Source organism: Bombus affinis, chromosome 10, assembly GCF_024516045.1.
Source record: "Bombus affinis isolate iyBomAffi1 chromosome 10, iyBomAffi1.2, whole genome shotgun sequence".
Classification (NCBI taxonomy): domain Eukaryota; kingdom Metazoa; phylum Arthropoda; class Insecta; order Hymenoptera; family Apidae; genus Bombus; species Bombus affinis.
The window spans coordinates 10,196,631-10,220,769 of NC_066353.1; the positions used below are offsets into that span (position 1 = coordinate 10,196,631).

A 24,139-nucleotide genomic window follows, 5' to 3' on the forward strand; every position below is an offset into this window, starting at 1 on the left:
CTGCGACGTCTAAAGTACACGTCTAGCTTCGACTTTTCGCCGTTACAATATGGCGGAGGTCATTCTTATGGCTCCCATGTGAAAGAATCGAGGTGACGTGTCTCCTGTTTTCCGATTTTCTGACAGTGGTTTTACAAAATGAACGCTTTTAAACGCGATAAGAAGGAGGAAGAAGATGGTAATCATAAATAAACATCCTTCCCTTCGTACTATTATAAGTTCAAGTTTTTATGCGAAATTAAACGGATCGGTTTTATTCTTGTGACAGTTATTTGTAAACAGATTTAGGCTACTACTCGTCGTGGAAGATAATTTTTCCTCAATGAATTCTTTTGTTTCACGTAACTTGATTTTTATTCTTTTGAAATAGACGTTCATACGTACTTTTCGAACAAGTAATGCATGTACGATGAACGTTTCTGTATACCTGCTTATGCGATTCTTGTGTTAATAGGTGGGGGAAATCCTTTCCAAAACCTGGAAAAGACAACCGTTCTTCAGGAAGCTCGTACCTTCAACGACACTCCAGTTAACCCAAGAAAATGCGCGCACATTCTAACCAAAATCTTATACCTACTGAACCAAGGAGAACAGTTGGGTACGATGGAAGCAACAGAAGCATTTTTTGCCATGACCAAATTGTTTCAATCCAGGGACGTCGTCCTGAGAAGATTGGTCTATCTAGGTATCAAGGAACTGAGTTCTCTGGCAGAAGATGTGATTATAGTTACTTCCAGTTTAACCAAGGATATGACCGGGAAAGAAGATTTGTACAGAGCTGCTGCGATAAGAGCATTATGTACCATCACTGACAGTGGAATGCTAGCAGCTATCGAACGTTATATGAAACAAGCTATAGTGGATCGTTCTCCTGCTGTTTCCAGCGCGGCTCTAGTTTCCTCTTTGCACTTGACCAAAGTCTCTGGAGATGTAGCACGTAGATGGGCAAACGAAGCTCAGGAAGCTCTAAATTCTAATAACGTGATGGTTCAGTACCATGCCCTTGGTGTCTTGTATCAAGCGCGTAAAGCAGATAAACATGCTGTGATTAAATTAGTCGCCAAGCTTATGAGAACAAGTCCAAAAAGCCCTTACGCAGCCTGTATGTTAATTAGAATGGCGTGTAAATTATTAGACGAAGTCGATAAAGGAGAAGAACTATTGGCATTTATAGAAACTTGTTTACGTCATAAATCAGAGATGGTGGTATATGAAGCGGCGCATGCCTTGATCAATCTTGGAAGAAATTGCACGAAAGAGATAACGCCTGCTATTAGTGTCCTCCAATTATTCTGTGGATCTCAGAAACCAGCTTTGAGATTCGCCGCTGTTAGAACCTTGAATAAAGTTGCTATGTCTCATCCAACGGCAGTTACCGCGTGCAACTTAGATTTAGAGAACTTAATTACCGATTCGAACAGATCTATCGCTACGTTGGCAATTACTACCCTATTAAAAACTGGAGCGGAAAGTTCGGTTGATCGATTGATGAAACAAATTGCTACCTTTGTGTCTGAAATTTCAGACGAATTTAAGGTCGTAGTTGTACAAGCTATAAGGTAACGTTATAGTTATTTTCAATTAGTTTTACTTGTATAGACAAAAATTATATTACATACTTCTTTCGTCCTTTCGATAGAGCTCTATGTCAAAAATTCCCTCGGAAACATACTGTTTTGATGAACTTTCTCTCTGCTATGCTAAGAGACGAGGGAGGACTCGAATACAAAGCAGCAATTGCAGATACGATAATAGCTGTTATGGAAGTAAATGCCGATGCGAAAGAAGCCGGCTTGGCTCATCTCTGCGAATTTATCGAAGATTGCGAGCATAACTCGCTCGCCGTTCGCATTCTTCACTTACTTGGTCAGGAAGGGCCAACTTCGAAACAACCATCTCGATATATTCGCTTCATTTACAATCGCGTGATTCTGGAAAGTGCCAGCGTTCGTGCAGCCGCGGTTACCGCGTTAGCACGTTTTGCAGCGGCATGTCCTCTGTTACTACCAAACGTGCTAGTTCTTCTGTCCCGCTGTCAATTGGATTCGGATGACGAAGTTCGCGATCGTGCAGCCTATTATTGCACTATTCTACAGGAACAAAACGAACCAACTATTTTGCCTTTGATACAACCTCCTCTTCTCTCCGTACCCAGTTTGGAAAGAGCTTTGCGAAATTATATGCAAACATCGATGGACGAACCATTCGACATCTCGCAGGTAATTAATCGAAACTTTGAAATTTCCGAAATTCAAAAGCTTTCTAGTCTAATCGATCGATGTTCGCGTTACAGGTTCCACCAGCGCAAACGGCCGAAGAACCAACACAAGTAGAAGTACATACTACTGTGAAACAACAACCTCGATTAACGCGCGAGGAGAGCTTCATGGAAAAATTATTACAGATACCACATTTGGCTAACATTATTCGTGATTCTCCGTTGCTTAAGTCTTCGCCTGTCTCTGAATTAACAGAGTCGGAAACGGAATATAACGTTAAATGCATTAAGCACACGTTCGCGGAATTCCTTATTTTGCAATTCGATTGTGTAAATACTCTTCCCGATCAATTACTCGAGGATGTAAGAGTAGCTGTCGACGCACCTGAAGGGTAATTATATTGGAGTATATTCTTTTTTAAGATATCTCATCTTCCGAAAGACGATATTTTCTCTGCTTTTAGCTATATGATCGTGAGCGAAGTTCTATGTCCTCGTCTACCTTACAACGAGCTTGGTACAACATATACAGTATTAAAATATCCAGAAGACATTTATGCCAGTGTCGCTACTATTCCTACAACTCTGCGATTCGTAGCTCGTGATTGCGACCCTGCGACGGGTGTTCCAGATGCCGATCAAGGATACAACGATGAATACATGGTGCATAGTTTCTCCTTATCTATAATTACAATTACAATACAGGAAAACCAAGGGCATTCTTATTAACGTTGTATTAAATTTTATTTGCTCTTTATACGATAAGTTTGGCACTTGTTTATTAAAGAAAAACAATTGTTATTTCTAGTTAGAGGATTTGGAGGTGACGTTGGCTGATCAAGTTCTAGGAACCGGAAACAGAGTATTAGATTTCCATGCTGCGTGGGAGGCAGCGACTTCGGCAGGATTCACTAGGCTGGAAGAAACATTTGCTTTAGGCTCATCGGTGAACAGTTTGGAAGGAGCGATTCAAAGTCTCACGGGATTTTTGGGCTTGGATGCCGTAGATCGAACCAATCGAGTACAATCTGGTGCTGCTACGCATACTTTACTATTGAGTGGCATCTTCAGAGGAGCGAAAGAAATCCTTGCTCGAGCAAGATTAGCGATATCGGACAGTCAAGTAACAATGCAACTTACCGTACGCTGTCAAGACGTAAACGTTGCCGAGTTAATTATTTCTTCTGTAGGGTAAACTGTTTCCATTAGATCGATTATACGCGTATCACGTATCGATGGATTAATCTCATAAAAGCCGATGTTCTGTACTAGAAACCTTTTATTTTGAATATTACAAATACGATGCTATAAGTAAATATGTTACAAAATGGGGCTATTGTTAAATCCCTATTTCTATGTAATACTTTGTACATACAATTATAAAACGATTCTCTAAATAATTACGATTTTTATTCCATATTAATATGCAACGCTTCTTTAGCTGCGTTATATTTAGATCTACTATCGTCGTTAATACCAAGTATAATTTATAGTTTCTTGTTTCTTTAGTATTTTTCTCGGCCATTCTTTCCTTGTACGTACAGTTACGTACAAACCTTAACGAAAACGGATAATTAACTTTGAAAAAGATACAACCAGTAATTAAAAAGGAAAATACTAAACAATTCGAATACATTTATTGTTACTTTCGATAGATCCAATGCAATCTTGCAAATAAACGCAGATATTGTCTGAAAGTGTTATGCAACGCATAAAGGAGGGGAGGCCTCCTTTTGCCTTTGTGCTATCCCGTTTATCATTTTCAAGTTATGGTTTTGTAGATAGTCCGTATATATTATCTCCGATGTTAACAAAAAGGCCGCGGAGTAACTTTAAATGTTCAAGAAACATATATTACCAATTCCAGTGAAACAACAGGAAATATCACTAATGACTAAGATACGTACGATCGTGTGAGTGTCGAAGAATGCGTCCCAACATGATCGAACTAACGAGCAGAGGAACGACTCTCACCTGAAACAGTCGTAATTTTGCCTTCGCGAATCGTACACGCGTTTCACTCCGATCGTATTTAACGTCAAAACAAACTCAGTTGCTTGCACAACGAACGAAAAATCACCTATTTACGATCGTACGTATACAATTTTTTGTCCAGTAATTAGAAGCATTTTCAAAATAAAAGGACAGCGCCACTCATTAGTAAGAAATCTGTTCGACTAATAATAGAGCGATTCGTTCGGGATATTTGCTTCGCGTCAATTATCGCGTGTCATTGATTCGCTCGAGTCATTAGCCGTCCGTCGTATCGTTAATTATTAATTAGATTAATCGAGTAGCCTTCTCGTAGCGACTATACCCATGGGACGTTTGATCCAGTATTTTCCAGGGTATAATTAGAAGTAAAAATTGCCGACTATTACAGAAGTCATTATATTCATCACGGTTATTATCATCTATACGTATAATCGCTGATTCGTAATCGCTTCTACTTTCCCCCCTCTTTTTTTTTTTTTTTCTCTTTTTTTGTAGCACATCGATAGGGAGAGTTTGATACAAAAGCAGCAGCACACACGGTGTTCGCCCGATTCTTTCGGTCAATTTTGAGATGACGAGATATCTGAGAGGCCCGTTGATATTCTGTTTGGTGTGCGTTTGCTTGTTCGAGTTTATCGCAGCGAACGCACCGCTGGTAAAAGTAAAGAATGGCACGTTGTCGGGTCTGTTTATGAGAACAAGGAAGGGCAGGGAATTCGCCGGATTTCGGGGCATACCGTATGCGCTTCCACCTGTTCAAGAACTCAGATTTCAGGTAAGTCGCATATCTCTAAAGGCGAAACTCTAAAGGCGTTTTTTTACGATGATTTTGGATCTTATTTAAGAGTCTTGCGAATTTAGTCGGGCGATTATTATGGTTTTTCAATTAGAAGAACCACACGTTGTAGAAAATCCTGCTATACGTTTTAGTACCTTGTGCTTTACCACTTAACGTGAATCCATAAATTAATCATAAACTTGAAAAGATTTTCCCGGTACATGTAGCCGCACGTACCATCGAATTATATAAAGGATTTCCTAATACCGCGATATTTTCCTTGATAGCATAATTCGATGAAATGTGTTTGGAATAAATAATAATACGAGAATTCTGCTCGTCAGAGCCAAGTGTTGCAGCGGAAAATCAAAGAATTCTCGACATTCGACTGTAACGTGTCGAGCAAAGATATCGAACGAGTAGTTTCTTTTTTTTTTTTTTATCATCAATAAACTACAAACCTATTTTCATTTATATATCTAAGCTTGTAATTGTACGATTAGATAGGCAATTTAATTTAAATAAACAATTTCCGCTAGTTTTTACGAACTCTCGGCGCCTTAGTTCAGTATTTATTTATGCAGATCGAATTCATTTATGTCACGCCTTAAACGGTTAAGGTTTATATCGTAATTTATTTAAAAAAGAACTTCTATTTTTATATACTGTTAAACTATCAATCCTCGTTACCAACGACAATAAAGCTGGATAAGTTGAGAATTTGTTCATCTCTCGTAGTAAAGAAGGATAATTATAATAGCTAGGGGTGGCGTAGTTTAACAACAACGTGCGTCTGTTCGTTTGGTTTGTAGGCTCCAAAACCGGCAGCTGCCTGGGATGGAATACGATCGGCTAAAGACGACGCCAACATATGTATTCAAAGAAATATCTTCACCTACGACGATGAGATCGTCGGTGACGAGGATTGTCTTTATCTGAACGTCTACACGCCGAAGCTGCCCACCGTGGAAGACAAATTAAAGGGAGGATATCCGGTTATGATTTGGCTGCATGGTGGCGGATGGGTCTGTGGCGCTGGTCATTCCGACTATTATCATCCTAAATTCTTATTGGATCACGATGTGATTCTCGTGGCCGTAAACTACAGGTGAAACGATTTATCGATGTCGAACGATGCCAACGTGTTTACTAACGTTCGTGAAATATTTCTAAAAATCTACGATAGGCTCGGACCAATAGGATTCTTGAGCACGGAGGATCTGGTATGTCCTGGAAATAATGGATTAAAGGATCAGGCAATGTCCATTCGTTGGGTACACGAGAATATAGCCGCCTTTGGTGGTGATCCGAATCGTGTGACCATTTTCGGGGAAAGCGCTGGTGGTGCAAGTGCCCATTATCACATGATGAGCGATTTGTCGAAAGGTGAGCCCGTATTCTTCGTTCTGCCTTGCCGAGTATAGGTACATTTCGAATTCGATACATTCGCCCTTTCACGAATTTAGCGGTTACGCGCATTTTAATCCTCGGAAAGATCATATCACATACGGATGAAACTGGTAAGAAAAGAAGAACTGCAAGTATGGGGTACTAGCGTATCCTATTGCAAGTTTCGAGCTAGGCTACGTAACGGTAACGAAACGTAGAGTTGCAACGCGACAGTAATAAAATTCACGGTAAGTTCCGAAATTGCGTAACGAACGATGCACGACAAGCTGAAAAGAAGTAACGCGTGCAAAGCGTTCCTAGTTCTGAATGTTTTCATGCTTCGTAATCTCTGGTGCGTTGTTCGTCGCACATAATTCTCTTGTTCGAACAAGCATCGAATACGAAGTTTCATAAGAAAAATAGCGGCGATCGTGCATAATTAAAAGTCCAGATTCCCATGCCAAGCACTCATCTTGAATATCAAATTGCAACGTTCGAGCGCAGAGAATCGATAGGAAAAGATGCCAGATTATTTACACGCTGTAAAGTAATCCTATTATTCATTCAACGTCACGTTCACGGTTAACAATGAAAATTATGTAATTACATTTGTTTGTAAAAGGCATTGTCGCCACTTACGCAAAACATATATATAACATTTGTACGAAACAGGACTTTTCCATCGTGCTATCTCGCAAAGCGGTACCGGCGACTGTCGTTGGGCCGTGGCAAAACCCGGTTCGGCGAGAAAGAGGGCCACGAAGTTGGCCGAACTTCTGGCTTGCCCTTCGAAAGACTCGAAGCAGCTCGTCGATTGCCTGCGTACGAAAGATGCCATCGAACTTATCGCAACCGATCGAGCTTTTCAAGTAAGTAGTATTATCTCGTTCCCCGCTGCTTTGGGAGATTCCGTCTTTCTAGGAGGAGAGAAAGGGAAGCTATACGACGATGTTCGTTAATTTCAGACGCGCATAACCGGTAAAGTACGATACATCCTTGACGATATCGTTCCATAATAGCGTAGAATCGTAAAATAATAAAAACGAGATAACGCGAAGCTGAAATATTGAAAACGATTACGGTCTACTATCGACTTTCGAGAAAATAGTAAAAGTGGAAGTCATTTGATATAGCGGAGATCGTTTCGACGATCGTTTCGTGTTGAGGTCTTCGAAGAAATAGCAACGTAGGACGATTCGATAGGAACGCCGAGTCATGGGACGAAGAAAGCAACAAAGAGAAATACGTCTGATATATAATTTCGTAAATTATAGATTACGTTTCGTGACCAATCACTTTTTTTCTACGATTAACGAGACTATCCCACGTGAAACGAAGTCTTAACGCTAGAATTTAACACTGAGCGTTTAAAATTCCATACGAAGAGAAACATGTTCGTAGATTGAATTCTATTATATAAGTTTACGCAATTAATATTTGCAGCTCGCTAAGTGAAACAAGGTAAAAAGGCAACCGTGTGACTTCATAGCGTATACCGGTACCTTCGTGATACGATACATCGAGCTACTGTACTTCCAGCTGGATGTTTATGCGCCGCAAATCAATCTTCTCGATACAGTTGCGTTTGTGTTTGCAAACCTCGAGAGAATTTTTCCATTTGAAATTTGTTTTCGTCGTTATCAATGTAAATCAGTTATGAAATCAAGCAACATGACGAGAACTGGTTACGTCGGGAAATTGAGAAATACGTTGTGCGAAATAGAAAAGAAACGCACGTCGCCCGTACATATTAAATATTTAACGTGACAGTTCTAACTTGTGGAAAACCAGTTCCTGCGTTTTCTAACGTATCATGCATGCCCGGTAACCACTCGCGTCTACATGTCAGGATAGCAACGAAAATCAATGTCCGATGTAAATTCCTAGTCGATATGTTTATTGGCGTTGAGTAAATATGAAAGGTAACGAGAGAACTCCGATCGGAAAAATATAAATATAAAATATAAAATATAAAATATAAATCGGAGAATAAATATCTAAACGGGTTTCTCGGAGATTCGAATTATGCTTAAATCTTGAACGTACGAATATTCCATTCTACCTGACCTTTGCACACGTTATGAAAATTAACATTTTAAATTACTCTGTCCTTCGCGTCTGTCCTTCGGCAAATTTCGTTTAATTTTTAAGATATTGATAAAAAAATTGAAAATATCACACAGCGTATTTTTACAACAGCGGATGCATCAGTATTGGCCGCTGGCCACTTATCTTCTCCGTTTATACACGAGAGCCGCGGGCGAGCTTAAAGACCCTGTGCTCAGCGTGTGCACGCGAGACTGCCGCAAACATGTGTCGTAACTTGTAACACGAGCGAAAGCGAATATCATCGATTTTTCCGATTTTTCGATCACTCTATTTCGTAAAATAGTATCAATCGGTCGTTCTATTATATTTCTGATTAATTCGTTATTATTTCGCGCAAACGTTGCTCGTAAACGGAAGATAAACGAACGGCAGCCAATATCGACGCATGCTCGCTTCTATCGAGTTGGCAACTAAGTGATCGCAGATTTTGTCAATACTATCTAACGAGCAAATCCGCAATCGCTTAGTCGCCAACCCCGTATAAGTAGAATTCAATGCATAGTGTCGCAAGGTTCTCGCGCGTATCTCGCAATCCACCAGTTGCGTATAAGAAAATGTAGAAGAGAAAGTTCGAAATGTTCTACGACGTAGCCGAAAATCATGGAAATCAAAGGGTAAGCAGCGTTTCTACAGCTTCGTTCGAGTTATCGTGGTGTATATGAAAGCGAGGATCTGACAAAATCTATGTATAGCATCCGTGTCACAAAATCTAGAATAACGTTGTAAGAAAATTTTAGGAAACGAATTTTTAGAATCTATATACGGACATTGTAAAAATCGACTGTTTCTATTTCTCCGTTAGGAATTTTCTTACTGTCCGGTGATACCCTTCAAACCTGTGATCGAACCCGTTCACCCTGGTGCATTCATAACGGAAGATCCCGTAGTTATGTCGAGGAATGGCCGCTTGTCAGACATTCCGTGGATGACAGGAATTATGTCCGAGGAGGGATCGCTCCTAGTACCAGGTATTTTCGGACTAAGCGCACGACTCGTTTTCTCTCGTTCCATGTTACGTCTTTAACGTTATTTCCCTTCGTGAAACTTTACGACCGATATAATTGCTTGTTTTCTTTTTCTTTTCTTTTTTTTTTCTTTTTCATTAGGATTGTACGGACGAAACAACGGAGAATTGGTCGAGAGGCTGAACAAGAATTTCTTGGATCTCGCTCCGATGACGTTACTGTTCGACGAAACGTGCCGTAAAGGCGAAGAAAAACGCGTGGCCACCGAAATCCGCAAGTTTTATTTCGACCAGGCTGCCATTGACAATTCCACGCGATTCCAGCTGATCAACGTGAGTTCGCCGCGAAACTTACGCATTCGGATAAAGTAGAATTTGCGACGATGTTGTCGAACAAATACGTTGTCGTTCTGAACAATTTTCCCCTAGACGTATAACGAGTGGTCGATTTTACTTTCAAAGTTACACGAAAACAAACATGTTGGATATCATAACGGCCGTGCGAAGCTGTCAACACGTTGTGTACTCGTGAATTTTGACAACGTTCTTTTTTTATATTTGCATCTGTATAAATTATGAAAAAAGACGATAAAAATTCCAGTCGTTGAATTTCAAATACGAAGAAGTAGGTAGCGACTCGCTTAAAACACTTGCCGATAACGATACGACTACATCGACGCACCTACAATTTTGACACAGGCGCGCGCGCACACAGACGAAATGCAACATTTAATCTTCGACTTTGTATAAAGTACAAAAAGTTGTTCAGAATTCGGCGACCGATGTTATTTAACGTTATTCGCCAACTCCGTCCAAGTTGTTGTTTTTCCATCGGTATTGGCGATTAACTCGTCTCTTGATATATTTGCCGCTCCGCAATCATCGACGTATGCAGCTACGTTGCGGTGAATTTTTATTGCCGCGACGAAGGCCACTGGATACGTCGCGGTACGAAGATGCGGATATCGTAGCAGCTACGATCTTTGTTCGAGTCGAAGTAGATTTAGCGAATCCTTCGACCGATACGTTTGTAATTTCCTACGATGAATTTCGGGCCAAGCGATAAGTTGCTGTTGTTGCTCGTCGTAATCGTTCGAATATTTTGCAGATGTTCAGCGACGCTTGGTTCACTCACGCGTCTCGCATTTCGGTGCGCAACTATCTGGAGAAGCAGTCTTCTCCCGTGTATTATTACTATCTGTCGTACAGAGGAAGCGCGTCGTTCAGCAGGATATTTGGCGATATTAACAATAATTACGGAGTATCGCACGCCGACGAACTTCAGTACCTGTTTCCTGTCGGAGAACAATTATTCAAGGATATACCGCTGAGCGAGAAGGACCTCGAGATGGTGGACGTTCTCACGAGCCTTTGGTACAACTTCGCGAACTCCGGGTAAGTATTTCCGATACGATCGCACGATAGAAACAATTTGTCGGTTATCTGTTGGATCGTTGTTTGGAAGATGCGACGATATCGAGCGCTGAGAGACTAATTAATATCGTAGAAATCCTACGCCGGAAGTGTCGAAGCAGATACCAATCAAATGGAAACCGGTTAGAACGCAGAATCTCGAGTATCTTCACATAGGTCAAGAGGACATTCGGATGTCGGAGAATCTTCTGCGGGAGAGAATAGACTTCTGGCAAACCTTACCTATACGACCGGATTTTGAAACCCAACGTCAATGGAAAGACGAATTGTAAAAAAATTTGTGCCCGTTGTGGAGAATCGTAAAATTGAACGCCCACCGGATGCAGTACGATATAAATTGTATCTCTGTCCTCGGCTACTTTTAAAAATCACGGGCGCGATCCTATCGCACGATCGTATTTGCATCGGAGTCACGCAAAATCGTCGAAGGTTGATACGCTACCATCGGGAACCACCTTGTTTCGGTATACAGCGAACAATTTTACGTATAATATATGCTTTTAATATTCATGGTTGAACAAAAAAGTATACGTACATGGTCGTAGAAAGATTTCGGTTTGCCATCGTTATACACTTTTTTAATAGGTAACTCTGCGAGTACGTTGCATCTCCGCTACGACGTTTCGACTGCCGACGTTCTATCTCCAGACCAGCGTTTTCCATTTCAGAAAATAAGTATAATTGCGTTCGAGTAAGAAGATATTCAGCGGAGTAAAACGACGAGAAAAGTAAACGGCGAGAGTTAACGTTAGAAATGTGGATCGTTGGAAGGAAAAACACACTGGTTCGTGTAGCGGTATACGCGTCTTACTCTTTCTTTTTCGCTTTCTTTCGCTTCTTGTTGGCCTTGGCTCGATCGTTTGCTCGTTTCTCCTCGTACGTGGGACTAGACGCCATTGGTAATTGCAACTTTGGTCGTGACACTCGAACACCCATACAAGCTATAGAATAATTTTCCGGATGACAGTGTTCGAAAACTTTGAATTTGCTCTTCTCCTTGTGCAGATGTTCGTACGGTATTTCGTACAGCGTTTGGAAATTTAACCTCCTGGCTGAAAGTATCGGATCGCGTTCACGCATTGTCCGAATGACGACGCGAACCGCTTGGTCGTGATCGCGAAACAGCGAACGAAACGAAACGTACCGATGGTTTGGGCAGCTCCGGAAGTGAATTGTCCGGCGCAAGCTGTCGCGAGGTAACTCGCTCGAGCCATGCAAGAACGTACCAACGCGGTGCCGATGCCATTATTCCGATGCTCTGGTTTTACACAGAGGATGTCGATCCATACGAGTCCGCCCACGTTCATTATTTCGTGCGTCCGAGCCTTGGCAGTGACGTAGCCTTTCAACGTCATTACCTGGCGCAACGTTTCTCCTATCTACAAACGGAAAACTATTTATCGCTACGTTTTCTACGAAAAAAAGAACATGGTAACTCTAACGGTTAAACGATAAATTGGTAAATGGTAATCGGTCCTTTTCCAAGCTTAAACGACGATATTCGCGATGTTAATTACGGTTAATTGTTGTTCGACGATTTCTATGCTTACAAAGACGTGTTTCACGATGCTGTATAGTTCCTTCTTAATGTACCATTGCGATTTTTCGAACATCGAGGCGACGAGTACACCTACGAGATCGTTGGTTCCCTCTTTAACTGCACAGAAGCTAATCATGCTTTCCATATGCTTGAACACCCCGTTCATGAACATTTTCATGGAGACGGCGTCGTCGGACAGACCGATGGCCTTAAACAGCGGTTCCGTTCGACAGAAATAGGTCTGAAACACGCGTAATTCTAATCTGATTCGGCCTAATCCGAAGCATTCGTGCAATTTCTTTGAAATATCGGTGTTTCAAGGTGCACAAGGGAAAAGCAAATCATTTCCGTTTAGAATAACGAGCGTATGACGCATAGGGTAATTGGTGCGATCGAGTAGAGATTTGCTTCGAAATTTACGGATATCTTTTAAGCGTAATAAACTGTACTTCGGGCGGCGATGTACTAGTACAAAGTGGAGCGTTTGCATGAATCTGTTTAACCGAAGGTCAACGATCCGATAGCCCGCCGATAGTCTCTGCCACACCATAGGCGCGTCCGCCGTGTACAGATCGTCCTTCTCTTGTAACTTTCTGATCGCCAGGACGCGAAGATTCAGCGAAAAGAAATCGCTTTCCTTGATCGAGCTCCGTCTGCGAGCCTCGATCGAATTGTCTCTCGTACTCTGTCTTTTGGCAAACATATTACGACAAACTGAAAGAAACTATCCGCAGGAAGCTTAACGAGCTTGATATTTCGTATATTTCTCGGTTCCTCTGATATCTCTGATAGAGGAATTTCAATTGGAAATTTTCGATCGTTTCACGCGCACAAATTTCACCTAACGTTGCTTTCAAACTTCCCGACGATTCTCGACTTTGAAGTTGTTCCCTTATCGAATCCTCGGCTCGACGTATTCGTTCGCAGACACATTCGGAATTTCTGTATTAACGCGTTATACAATTTTTCTTTCTTTTTCCCACAAAATGCGAGTTTAAGTTAACCGTAACGCTTGTCGTATACCGAATCTCCAGGATATCGGTTACCTATGGAAATGGACGTGACCGAGGAAAAAGACGAATTCGCGTTGGGAGTGGAGGCTCGGATGAAAGCTCCTCTCGAATGGCACTCGTCGGCCGAATGCAGAATATCGGACTTGAGGGAGTCGCAGTACGACGAAGCTTTGCGTCTGATCAAAGTTTAGCTACGAAACGAAATCACGCAGCGTACGAAGCCGTGTCGATTCGCCGCGCAACCTTTTTCACCACCTTCGTATCCGGTTGTAAGTGTCTGGTCTGAGAGGTTGTAGCGTCATCTGATTTCCACAGCGCCATTTCTTTCGCGACGAGCCCATGTGCAAGGCGTCCTCGTTGCTCCAAGACGAAACGTCGGTGAACGGTTACCTGGAGCTCGTAAGAACGTGGATGAAGGACACGACAAGCCTGATCGCTACCAGTATGAAATCTGGTCGTGTGGTTGGAGCGGTTGTCGCGCGAATTAACAGCGACCCTGAGAAAACCGACACTTACCATCGTGTGCAGGTACGATCGCGATTTGCGCCGCGAAAGGCGGTCGCGTTGGCGATAACCTTCCAGCGAAGCTTCGACGGGGCAAAAACCTCGAGAACGAATCCTCTTACTTAACGCGTTTTTAACGAGTGCCACGCCGCGATTAACGAGCGGATCGTCGCGATGAAACGCAACGCGTAGCTGCGGAAATTGTCGAAAGAGCGAAAGAAATTTTACAAAATTCGGAAATTCGCGTTAAAGATTCCACGTGATTTTGTTATATTCGAAAAAGAAATGTTAGTCCAAGGATTCTAACGGGGATGCGTTTCCATCGCGTAGATCCTGCAAGGAGAGAGTCTGCGCAAGATCATGCATCTGCTGAACACGTTGATCAAGCAAGCGAATGCGCACAAAACGTTCGGTCAGCAGGAGTATTACTGCGTATACGTTCTCTGTGTACATCCGTCTTATCGAGAGAAAGGCGTGGAGATCGCGTTGCTGAACGCTTGCGTGCAAGTTGCGGTGTCTTTGAGAATACGAGCGATCGGTGGCCTTTTCACGTGCGGCGCGAGTCAAACATGGGCGCGCAGCGTGGGCTTCGAACTTCTTTCCGAGATCCGTTACAGTTTATGGATTCTCAACGATCGAATCGTCTTCGACGATCCAGGAAGAGGAAATTACTCGGCCGCTATGATGGGCAAGTTGATACCGCCGGAAGAAGAATCGGAGGAGTCGAAGGAAGATAAAGTATCGTCCGTCGATACAACGTCGAAACAAAGAAACTCGCTTGGCTGCAAGTAGAATTATTATCGTACTTGCAGAAATAAAATTCTAACGTAAAAGTAGACGCGTGTACGTATAAACGATTAAGAATAAACGATCATTTGCAAAAAAAAAAAAACGTTGTTTCAATGGAAAAATGTAAAGGAGATTATTTCGTTTGTATTTCTTAGCCATGTTTTGTTCCTAATTTTCTGGTCAAATTTAGTTTCTATTTCGACGATCATCTACGGGGAACAGCAAGTAATTTCAACATAGAAATTCTTTAACGATTCTAAAATTCTTAATAGATGCACCTTGGTATGTTACCAACGAAACGATCATCGCGACCTCAAGATGCCCACGATCAAAGAAGAAATATCCAAATTCAATAATAGATATAACATAAGAGTTAACAACCACCAAAACCCACTAGTTACTCAATTTCTTGACACGTCGGATCAGATCCGCAGGCTAAAAAGACATTACCCTTTAAATTTAAGCACTAGATTCAACTAGAATCAAACACGCGATAAACAATCATCAAACGCGACATAGTACCACGCCAGAAAAATTTACTCATAATTCTCAATGAGAATCGATTGTAAAATTCATCCAGATGAAAAAAAAGAAAAAATTTCGACGATCACGACTGTAACCTCGTGAACTAAGACGTTCAGTTATTGACCAAATACGAGATTTACGTTCTCGAAATAGGAAACCTACATTACCAACGATCAATGTTCATTTTCATTAAACGACTATGAACAACGATTCCGAGATGGCGGTATAAGCGAAGCCAGCTGCACCGAAACCATTTTCCGGGAATTTCCCGGGAGTGCCTTTTGGACACCCTTTCTCCCTTTATCCCCTCCCTTACGTTACTTTCGAATTCAGTATGCGAGGGATCGTGAGTTCACCCCACGTGAAGGGTAGCTTTGTAGAATGGAGTTTCACCCTATAGGATGGGGAAACCATAATGCCGCCCAGGCAAAGCCGCGCCATTTTGTAAATCAAAGGACCAAAGGGACACGATGAAAATTCTCCGCTTTCCAGAATATTTTCCACGATATCTTTCCTAACGTTCAATTAATTCTATTCGTTATAAAAATTTGCGGGAACAACGAAACTGCGTTTAACGCCGATTCGAAGTCCAAGCTACGATCGTCGCGCCTGTGTTACCAGTCGTTTTCTACGTTGGCGAATCGTCATTACGAATCGTAATATTTCGTTCGACGATACACCATCTTGTTTAGCAGGATCTTCGGCCGAAGCGTACGACAAAACTTTCGTAGATAAATTTCGATCGGTTAGGAAGAAATTCGAAGTTTCATCGTTGTCCTCTCTCTCGTTTTTCGCGCTCCACGCTTATATTATTTTCTAACTTTTCACGCATAGCTTTACAATCGTATCTGTTCGAATTTTGATTCGACCATCGACGTATTCAACGTCTTCCGGTCTTCTATGAAACGAAATACAAAAGTGGATACAAAATTTGTGGTGTTTTTGAAAAATATGCGTTGGTTCTTACAGATCGTCGTCTTAGTCTGTTTCTAGTATTAAAGAAGGAATTGCGATTTTTTTAAGGAATTACGAATAGAAATGGAAGGAATATGATTTTTAGCGAAATCACGAAATAAACTATCCGGTTTCTGACGAAATATTTATCTTCCTATTTTCAGACACGCTTATCTAACTATTCTTCGCTATTATACGAATATTTTGTAGCAGGTCGCTTACGTAATACGAAGATTCGATTTACTATTATCACCCACTTTTACAGTGTTTTCTTATCGGTAACGTTATAATCTTGCTTTATCTCGAACGAAATTGTAACTGGATCTATCGAGCAAAATTTTCGATGAATCTTTTCTTCGTTCCGGACTAGTCGTGGAAAATTTATAATACGATAAACGAGTTTAACGCGTAACGACGTAAATATAATATCGTTGGAAACCTAAAGGACAATTTACAAAAATAAGATCGACAGATAGCAGCTGGAAGTAAACTTCATATAATTAAAATTATATATCGTCGTACGAGAAATTGCATTAATCGAATAGCATCTGTTTTTTCGTCCGTATACGACGTAAAATTAAATACGCGCCGTGAAACCTAATTTATATCGGTATATTTGTCAAATATTCGTGCGAAACGTGCAATTGAGAATTTCGTTATTCGTATTTCCTCGTCCCATTCAGTGGCGCCATCTGCAGTTCGCGAAGTTTGCGAATCGCCTTTCCTTACCGCCATTTTCTTTTGCCACGCGATTAATCTCTTTTGAATTTTTCCCACTAAATTATCTACAAATATCTGGGAATATTTTTTCCGCCAGACGGCGCGCCTGTCGGATATCCGATTTATTTTCTTCCCACGAACTTAATCGTGAGAAAATTAATGTCGTTTAATCCTAGAAAAAGAATTACGCGAGAACAACGATGAAACGAACGACGTACGAGTAATTATCGGACGTCCTACTCGATTTAGTAAAACATTCCAAAGAGAATGCGACACTTAGGCTCGAGGAAAGAACGCGATTCCGATCGACAACGAAGGTTAACCAAGGGCTCGTGGTGTTTGGTTATTAAGACTCGTTCGACTAACATTCTAACGACTGTTCGCTGAAAATTCTTTCGGTCGAGCGATCGTCGTAAAAGCAAAGATTCCAAGCAGTAAAATCTTTGAAAAAATGTATACCGTTTATTTATTAGTCTGTTACGGATGGCCCAAAATACAAAATTTTATCGTTGCTGTACGGTGCCCGAATTTTTATTTTTATTTCGATAAGGTCGCTATACACGTTCGAAGAGTATTTGTAGGATACGCTGTAAGTGGGAAAATGGAAAAACGTCGATTTTTTTATTGGTAAATATTCTATTGTACATACCGATGATAATATTGTGGAATAATATTAAAATGCCACTTCCCTTTATAAATTAACGATGCCAGAAAATGGTAACATCGCCTCTATAGAAAAAAAGTACACGTGCCAATAAACGTTAGTTAATTATTTCTCGACTTGTATCCACGTGGTCTGTCTAAACGAACGAAAGATGGAGTTTTCTTCGTAACGAGAGAAGCGACACAGGATTTTCTATAAACGCGCTTCACTTTTTCACGAGTTTCGACCATACTGATGCATGAGGTTCCTTTTCCTGCTGAAAAGCTCGTTTCTTTGCACTTACAAGCTTCTAGAGGCATTTCTCATTTTTTGGAAGAATCGTACGATTATTCTTATTATGTTATTTTGGGAAAACTAAAAGGGAAACGTATATGTAAAAATGGCGTTGATATCGTTTACGGAAGAAATCGAAGATAATAATTTTATTTATGAACGCGAAAACGCTTCGGTTCAGAACGTCCAGACACGAAAAATAAGACAAAATAATTGCAATGTTTTAACGTGGCCAGGTCGTTTACCAGATTCGAATTCCATGGAAAATGAATAAGAAAAGTTTATGTCATTTGCCGGCAATAAAATTAAATCAGCGAATTATCAAACGCGGTAAACGAAGCGAGGACGTCTATCGATAAGAAAACTTGACAAACAATCTGTTGCAAAATTTGACTTCGTCAATGGCAAATGGCGTTTTTCACGTAAATCGAAAAAATGGCAGCTACTCGAGCTATCGATATGGAAAGAGCGAAGAAATTGTCGTTGATTTCTATTTTATTCGGCTTTATTTCAGGTTTCATAGAAAATTGTCACTGGAACGTAGCAATCGCAAGATTTTATCGAAAGATATCGATGGCTTCGTGGAAATTTCGCAGATTGTACGTGCGATACGATAGAAAGTTTCTAATAATTGAAAATTGTCGTACGACAACGGAGCGTTTCTCTGTTCGCTTTCGTGCAAGATACAATCTACGACAAACCGAGAAACTTCCTGTAGTTCTTTGCTTCTTTGAAAAAAAATATCGCTACTCCTCTGTTAAAATGATACTATTATTACTATTATCGTTATTATTATTATCATTGCCACCTAATGACAAAACCGGCAATCACTTAGTCGCCAACCCAATATCTAACGTTTCGTTAAATAGAAAATTTATATAGAACAGAACGACTATTTTATATACGTAACATAATAGCTTGAAGTATTAACGAACAGAAATGAATTTGTTTTATTGGACATTCGTTCGTTCAACACGTACGCGATGCGCTCGTCTCACGGCGTTTTCCTTTTGTCTTCCTCTCTTTCGTTCCTCGCTCGTACAATACGAACGTACGAGCGTCTATTTTCTAACATTTCTAAATAGATAGGGTATGGAATTTTCGATGTTCAATTCGAACGAAACACGTTAAAAAAAAAATTCCTCTAACCTTCTTCCATTTGCACTTCCGATGGCAATTTACAGGAAGAAGCTACAAGCAGAGACGAGAAACATTAAAAGGATGTTACATCAAACGAACACGCACTTCCTCCTTTTCCACTGTGTACGTTCTCATCAGATTTCACGTCGTGTAATTTCCTTCTTCTCTCCTTTTCGCAGGTGAAAACTGTCAGGCTCGCTTCTATCGATAGAAGGGTCGTTCCTTCGCTTTTAAGTCTAACCCACAACGTCTACGTTTTCGTCCTTACTCTCGGATCGGTCTTTCTTTAGCGCTTTGAAGAAGCAAACGCGTAAAAATTGGTCCGAACCTATAGAGGTAACTGGAGGCGTTGCCACTGGCAACCGATTGTACAAGACACATAAGAAAATTGTAGAAGACCCTCTTGATCCCTTTTCGGCGAAACTTTGCTGGAATTTTTGCCGATCGTATCACTTATTTTTCGACAAGCTCGTTAGGAGAAATCGTTGAAGAAAAAACAACGTATCGAACCTTGGTTCGCCGAACGTCGTTCGTAAATCGTTCTCGTAATTTCACTGTGAGAATCGTCAAGGTTCCGAATAATTAAGCGATGTTTTTGACGACAACAGTAGTCCGAATGAAAATTCTCTGAACGTAGAATTTCACGCGAAACATCGATGAAAGAGCATCTGCCGCGTGAAACTGCGTAATTTTTCTTTCCAGGCGAGACGCGCATTTCCTTAACGCGATAAATTTTCCAATCCAAACGGAAATTAACTTGTAACGATATCGTAACAATTACCGTCTGAATAATCGAAAATACGAACCCTACGTGTAATTTATTTTACTTGTTAACTTATTTATGTAATACCGCGCAAGATGGTTCAGAGTTAGAGAGCCTTTCGCGATCAAACGTTAAGTTTCCTTCTCGTTAAGAAGAAATTAAGCGACTTGTAAACGTAAAAATACTCCCTGAAACGCTGTTTCTATCGAAAATGATAAATCGGCACGTCCTAAACATAGTAAGAACGTTAGTATCACCGCTATTACGGTGTTCTATAGATTATTCTATAGATGCAATACGATATTTCGCTGACGATCATTACAATGGAAACGCGATGTAGATAATATTAGATATCGGATCTGTATTTATTTTTTCTTCGTAAAATGATAACCCGTTACCGTGTCAGAAGACGTGTCATAGAAATATGTAAATTTGGTAAAAAATACACGGAATACGAGTGGAAAAGTTTTCTGCAAAAACTAGACGAAGAAGGTCACGAACTGCAATGGAAATAAAATCCATTGTTCGAGGCCGCTTTTGAGAGACATGAGCCACGATTTCCGGGAGCGAAAAGGAGGGGGGGCCAACGACCCTTCGCATTGGGTCGAGAAAATATAAGCGAGGTCGATATTGAGAACACGAGGAACGAGAAAAGAGGGGAACGACCCCCGAAAATCCCTAATGCGTTCCATGAGTTTTCCAGGAGGCACGACGCCATGGAAATCGAGAACGTCGATACGTCCAAATATTCGAATAAACGTTGCATCGAACGTCTCGTATTTTCGCATCATTTCTTTACTGCGAATTCCTATACGTTTAAAAGCGTGCGTACACCTCGCGTTTCCTCGTATTTGGTCGATTAAACGTTTCATTCGAACGAAATCGCCCAATAATCTGTCTTAAATAAACGGATAAAATAACGTTACGACGATCCGCTAGAAAATCGTATTGATATACCATTTTCGAAGGACACGTGCGGTCGTAATTAATCGTTATTCCGATGTTCTCACGGGGACAGCATCGGCCGAGCATCGTCGCTTTTCAATATTTTTTTTCTCACGGGACCACGTATACGGGGAAGTTGGACGAAACGAGCTTCTCTATTGGTACGGTGAAATAAATTTTCTCATCGATGGCGAATCAAAGCTCCCTCGGAGCAGTGACCCAAATCCGAAAAGGGGTAACGACCCCGAGAGAGCCGGCAATCGCCCCCTGGTCGAATCCGTTTGTTCCCCGTTCCTTCTCTATTTCTCTCCTTTTTTTTCTCTCTATTTTTTCTTTTTTCTTTCTTTTTTTTTTTTTTGTTTTCGATTGCAAATGGCGACCGCTCTTTGAATGTCGACTGTCTCTCTCTCTCTCTCGCTCTATCTCTCTCTCTTTCTCGCTCTGTGCGCGTTTATGCGCGCGGCCAGTGGAAACCGGGCCGCTGTCCTTGCGAAGCCGTGTACCAACCTCGACCGGTGAACGAAGCACGTGCAACCTTCTCTCTTCCATCCTTCGCCGTGCTTTTTACCTGCGATATGTGTGTCTAAGTGTGTATCCAGGGCCGTACGCTAATTATACGAAGGGACTGCAACGTCCTCCCTCTGCTTCCCTAAAAAATACACACGTGCGTGCTCGCGAGCCACGCGTTTCGAGAGTTGGCAGTGCGGATGCCCCTGTGCGTTACTTAACGGGAGGATAGCCGTCGAAATCGATTTTCCCTGCGTACACGTACGTATGCCTCTACCGAAATACGGAAACGATCGCGAAAACCTCGTAGCTGAACGTAGAGAATTTTCCAAGTTGCCCGATGCCACGTCATACCCGTTGTCGCGTCTTTGATCGTCGAACGATTTCGGGAAGATTCGTCGAAGGTGGAAGGAAAAAATTGACTGGAGGTTCGTGTCTCGTGGAAAATCCAGCGAGCATGCGTCGATACGCTCCTGGATGGAGCGGAAAGATGCGTGTATTGGAGCGTTTCCATCGTATGAATGGTGGTATACACGTGCAAGTACCTAATGCCTATGAAACGAGAGAAGATCTCGTTAGCCATTCAGCTTTGCTTCACACGTCCATTCAACCCCCTTACCAATACGACGAGTAAAAAAATTCTTCGTCGCCTATGAAGGCTACTTCCGGGTGGAAACTAACATGTCGAACCATTTCGAGCGATGAATAACACTTAGACCGTTTCTACGTACTGCCTGCTCGGTAAATCAAGCTAGGTAATAAATATCGAACGAAAGTACGATGTTTTATTTTTAGTTTCAAACGTCCCGCACTTCCAACTAGAACCTTCCTATATTTTTCGACCTTTTTATTTCGTGCCGGAAGAGAAATTCGATTCGAAGTTTCGGAAACCATCGAACACGTAGTTCCGCTGTAACATTGTATTAAAAATAACTTAGATTCCATTTAGCACGACGAAGCTCGGAAAAACAACGAAACGCGTTAATATATTTCGATACAACGAAATGCCAGTTTCGATTACATCGATCTATGCTGTAAGATCGTCGAAACGACAAACAGATCGGAGAAATGGAAGATTTACTTCAAAATCGTTCGACCGTTGTATATGGCAAATGTAAAATTGTACGTCGTCGACAGTTTGACGTTGGTGAAGGGCTGGCACTGCAGCTTTGTACACAGAAACGGACGTTCCAGGCACAGGAGATTTTCAGGTCAGATTTCCCGGCACAAAGCAAACTTTGGTCAGAAAATTCCTCGCTGCCTGCCGAAGGTTTAAGAATTCTGTACCAGGCTAACGTATATCTACGACACCACCCTAGAGTGCTGTTAGGTCGACGCACAAGCGTCTATACACGCCCAATGAGCCCTGAACATGCCGGCTTCTAGGAATCCATAGGCGTAGGATTAGCTCGCCTAGCTAAGGTCCGCTGCTCTATAAGAATTATCGTGAAAAACTGTTGTTCAAGTAAATAATCCTCGTTCCTTCCATTTGCAAGTCGTCAAATTACTCGATAAGCAATCGTCACGCTGTGAAATATCGTTGGTCGATAGCTGCTATTCGTTGGAAATTGGAATTTTCTCTTATTTCATAGACATTTGGAAAATAGAATCTTCCACGAAGTAAGTGGTCAAAGGCAAAATGGTAGAAAATTTTCGGCGATGTAAAATTCGGGAAGGACGCGAGCTTGTGCGTTTTTTTAATTGAACGACAAATACTAATTACATTTTGACCTCGTTTATTAACATCGTTTCGTGTATTTTATATTTACGTCAGATCGTTTTTCTTTGCACTGGAAAAGAAACGGTAGTTAGAAAACATCGTTTAAGGATATATGTCGTTAGAGATAATATTTTATAACGCGTTGCTTTTATCGAACATTGTCGTTTCTGCTATATCTTATTGCTAACGTATGGAGGTTATACGAAAAACGTTGAAAAAGTTTTCGTGACGCGAACCGACTCGATATCGCAGACAAATTTCCTTCCCACGTTGGAAGCACAGAAAATATATAAGGTGGTAATTTTATGAAACAAGTCGTAAATACTAATTTCTATATAGTTTTATCGACTATGATAATATTTGCATTTTTATCGTAGTCAACGGTATATCGGAATGCGTTACAAAATTGCGATAGAGAAATTAAAAATGCTGGAATGCTAAATAAAACTTTAAAACCGCTGAACGACTGATATCGCGAAACGTTTATTAGTTTTCCGTACTTGTATAATATTCATCAAGCGGCAAAGGCTTTAATAAATCCATGAATCGATACTAATACCAATTAATACAAATGCTCTCCAATAAACACTAGTTCATCGGAGATCGTGTCTCGATTTACTGAAATCGAAGCTTTATAAAATTTTCCGGGTCTCGACTGCCGATAATAATTACTTACAATTTTCTACCTCGTCTCAGCGGCAACGAGTAAAAACGAAAATAACGAAAGAACGGAAACATCTTAGCTGTACTATCTTTTTCCAATGAAAAATTACCGTCTGTTCCCAGTTATTCCATCTTTCGTCGGGGAAACAACCGTTCGCCCAATTTGTAAAAAAAAGAGTGGCCATATTTTCTGAACGGCTTACAAATTTCCATCGATCACGATTATCGAACCGATTATACAACCGATATAGAGGATTAAATAAAAAGCGTGGGAATCCGATGGCTAAGATGGTCTCGCGCAAGATGCTTGCAAACAGGAGATGGTGAAAGCTGGCTGTGCGAGATGCGCGCTACCGGAAGCGGATTATCATTTTCCGCGTTGAATTTTCGTGGAGCAAAAAGAATGGGGGAGAAATTGTAAGAGCGCTGAGGGGTCGGTGCGGCGGAGGGGAGAACACTTTTTTCCCCAGCGTTGCGAAGGGAAAGAAGGGAGAAAGGACACATAAATAAAAGCATCCCTCCAGCGGAGGTC

General features: G+C 41.2%; 3 protein-coding genes across 5 annotated transcripts; all 3 read left to right on the forward strand.

Moving 5' to 3' along the window:
* The first annotated feature begins 16 nt into the window (after nt 1–16).
* Nucleotides 17–3,618, forward strand: LOC126921037 (coatomer subunit gamma). 2 transcript variants are annotated; one of them, XM_050732190.1, is made up of 6 exons: nt 17–178; nt 455–1,559; nt 1,640–2,219; nt 2,294–2,610; nt 2,683–2,881; nt 3,027–3,618. In XM_050732190.1, exons 1-6 carry the CDS (start codon nt 139–141, stop codon nt 3,411–3,413), a joined length of 2,628 nt encoding a protein of 875 aa, XP_050588147.1. In that variant the 5' UTR covers nt 17–138; the 3' UTR covers nt 3,414–3,618. The 2 variants fall into 2 exon arrangements, with proteins under 2 accessions (XP_050588147.1, XP_050588148.1); XM_050732191.1 differs by lacking the exon at nt 17–178 and adding an exon at nt 199–341.
* Nucleotides 3,619–4,142: 524 nt separating this feature from the next.
* Nucleotides 4,143–11,435, forward strand: LOC126921043 (venom carboxylesterase-6). 2 transcript variants are annotated; one of them, XM_050732208.1, is made up of 9 exons: nt 4,143–4,310; nt 4,709–4,988; nt 5,804–6,099; nt 6,178–6,377; nt 7,053–7,249; nt 9,292–9,457; nt 9,596–9,786; nt 10,562–10,848; nt 10,961–11,435. In XM_050732208.1, the coding sequence occupies exons 2-9, from the start codon at nt 4,785–4,787 to the stop codon at nt 11,157–11,159; spliced, it is 1,740 nt and encodes a 579-aa protein (XP_050588165.1). In that variant the 5' UTR covers nt 4,143–4,310; nt 4,709–4,784; the 3' UTR covers nt 11,160–11,435. The 2 variants fall into 2 exon arrangements, with proteins under 2 accessions (XP_050588165.1, XP_050588166.1); XM_050732209.1 differs by having other exon boundaries at nt 4,189–4,378.
* Nucleotides 11,436–13,088: 1,653 nt separating this feature from the next.
* On the forward strand, nt 13,089–14,815 carry LOC126921056 (uncharacterized). The gene is made up of 3 exons (XM_050732234.1): nt 13,089–13,625; nt 13,756–13,968; nt 14,275–14,815. Exons 1-3 carry the CDS (start codon nt 13,476–13,478, stop codon nt 14,734–14,736), a joined length of 825 nt encoding a protein of 274 aa, XP_050588191.1. The 5' UTR covers nt 13,089–13,475; the 3' UTR covers nt 14,737–14,815.
* Nucleotides 14,816–24,139: the final 9,324 nt, after the last annotated feature.

What these genes read in the sequence shown, in the direction of transcription:
- LOC126921037 (XM_050732190.1), top strand. Translation starts at nt 139, where the DNA reads ATGAACGCTTTTAAACGCGATAAGAAGGAGGAAGAAGATG. An exon ending in GTAGTTGTACAAGCTATAAG is followed by an intron (nt 1,560 to 1,639) that starts GTAACGTTATAG and finishes TCCTTTCGATAG; the next exon opens with AGCTCTATGTCAAAAATTCC. An exon ending in AACCATTCGACATCTCGCAG is followed by an intron (nt 2,220 to 2,293) that starts GTAATTAATCGA and finishes TTCGCGTTACAG; the next exon opens with GTTCCACCAGCGCAAACGGC.
- LOC126921056 (XM_050732234.1), top strand. Translation starts at nt 13,476, where the DNA reads ATGGAAATGGACGTGACCGAGGAAAAAGACGAATTCGCGTTGGGAGTG. An exon ending in AAGCTTTGCGTCTGATCAAA is followed by an intron (nt 13,626 to 13,755) that starts GTTTAGCTACGA and finishes TGATTTCCACAG; the next exon opens with CGCCATTTCTTTCGCGACGA. An exon ending in ACACTTACCATCGTGTGCAG is followed by an intron (nt 13,969 to 14,274) that starts GTACGATCGCGA and finishes TCCATCGCGTAG; the next exon opens with ATCCTGCAAGGAGAGAGTCT.
- LOC126921043 (XM_050732208.1), top strand. Translation starts at nt 4,785, where the DNA reads ATGACGAGATATCTGAGAGGCCCGTTGATATTCTGTTTGGTGTGCGTT. An exon ending in CTCGTGGCCGTAAACTACAG is followed by an intron (nt 6,100 to 6,177) that starts GTGAAACGATTT and finishes AATCTACGATAG; the next exon opens with GCTCGGACCAATAGGATTCT. An exon ending in CGCGATTCCAGCTGATCAAC is followed by an intron (nt 9,787 to 10,561) that starts GTGAGTTCGCCG and finishes AATATTTTGCAG; the next exon opens with ATGTTCAGCGACGCTTGGTT.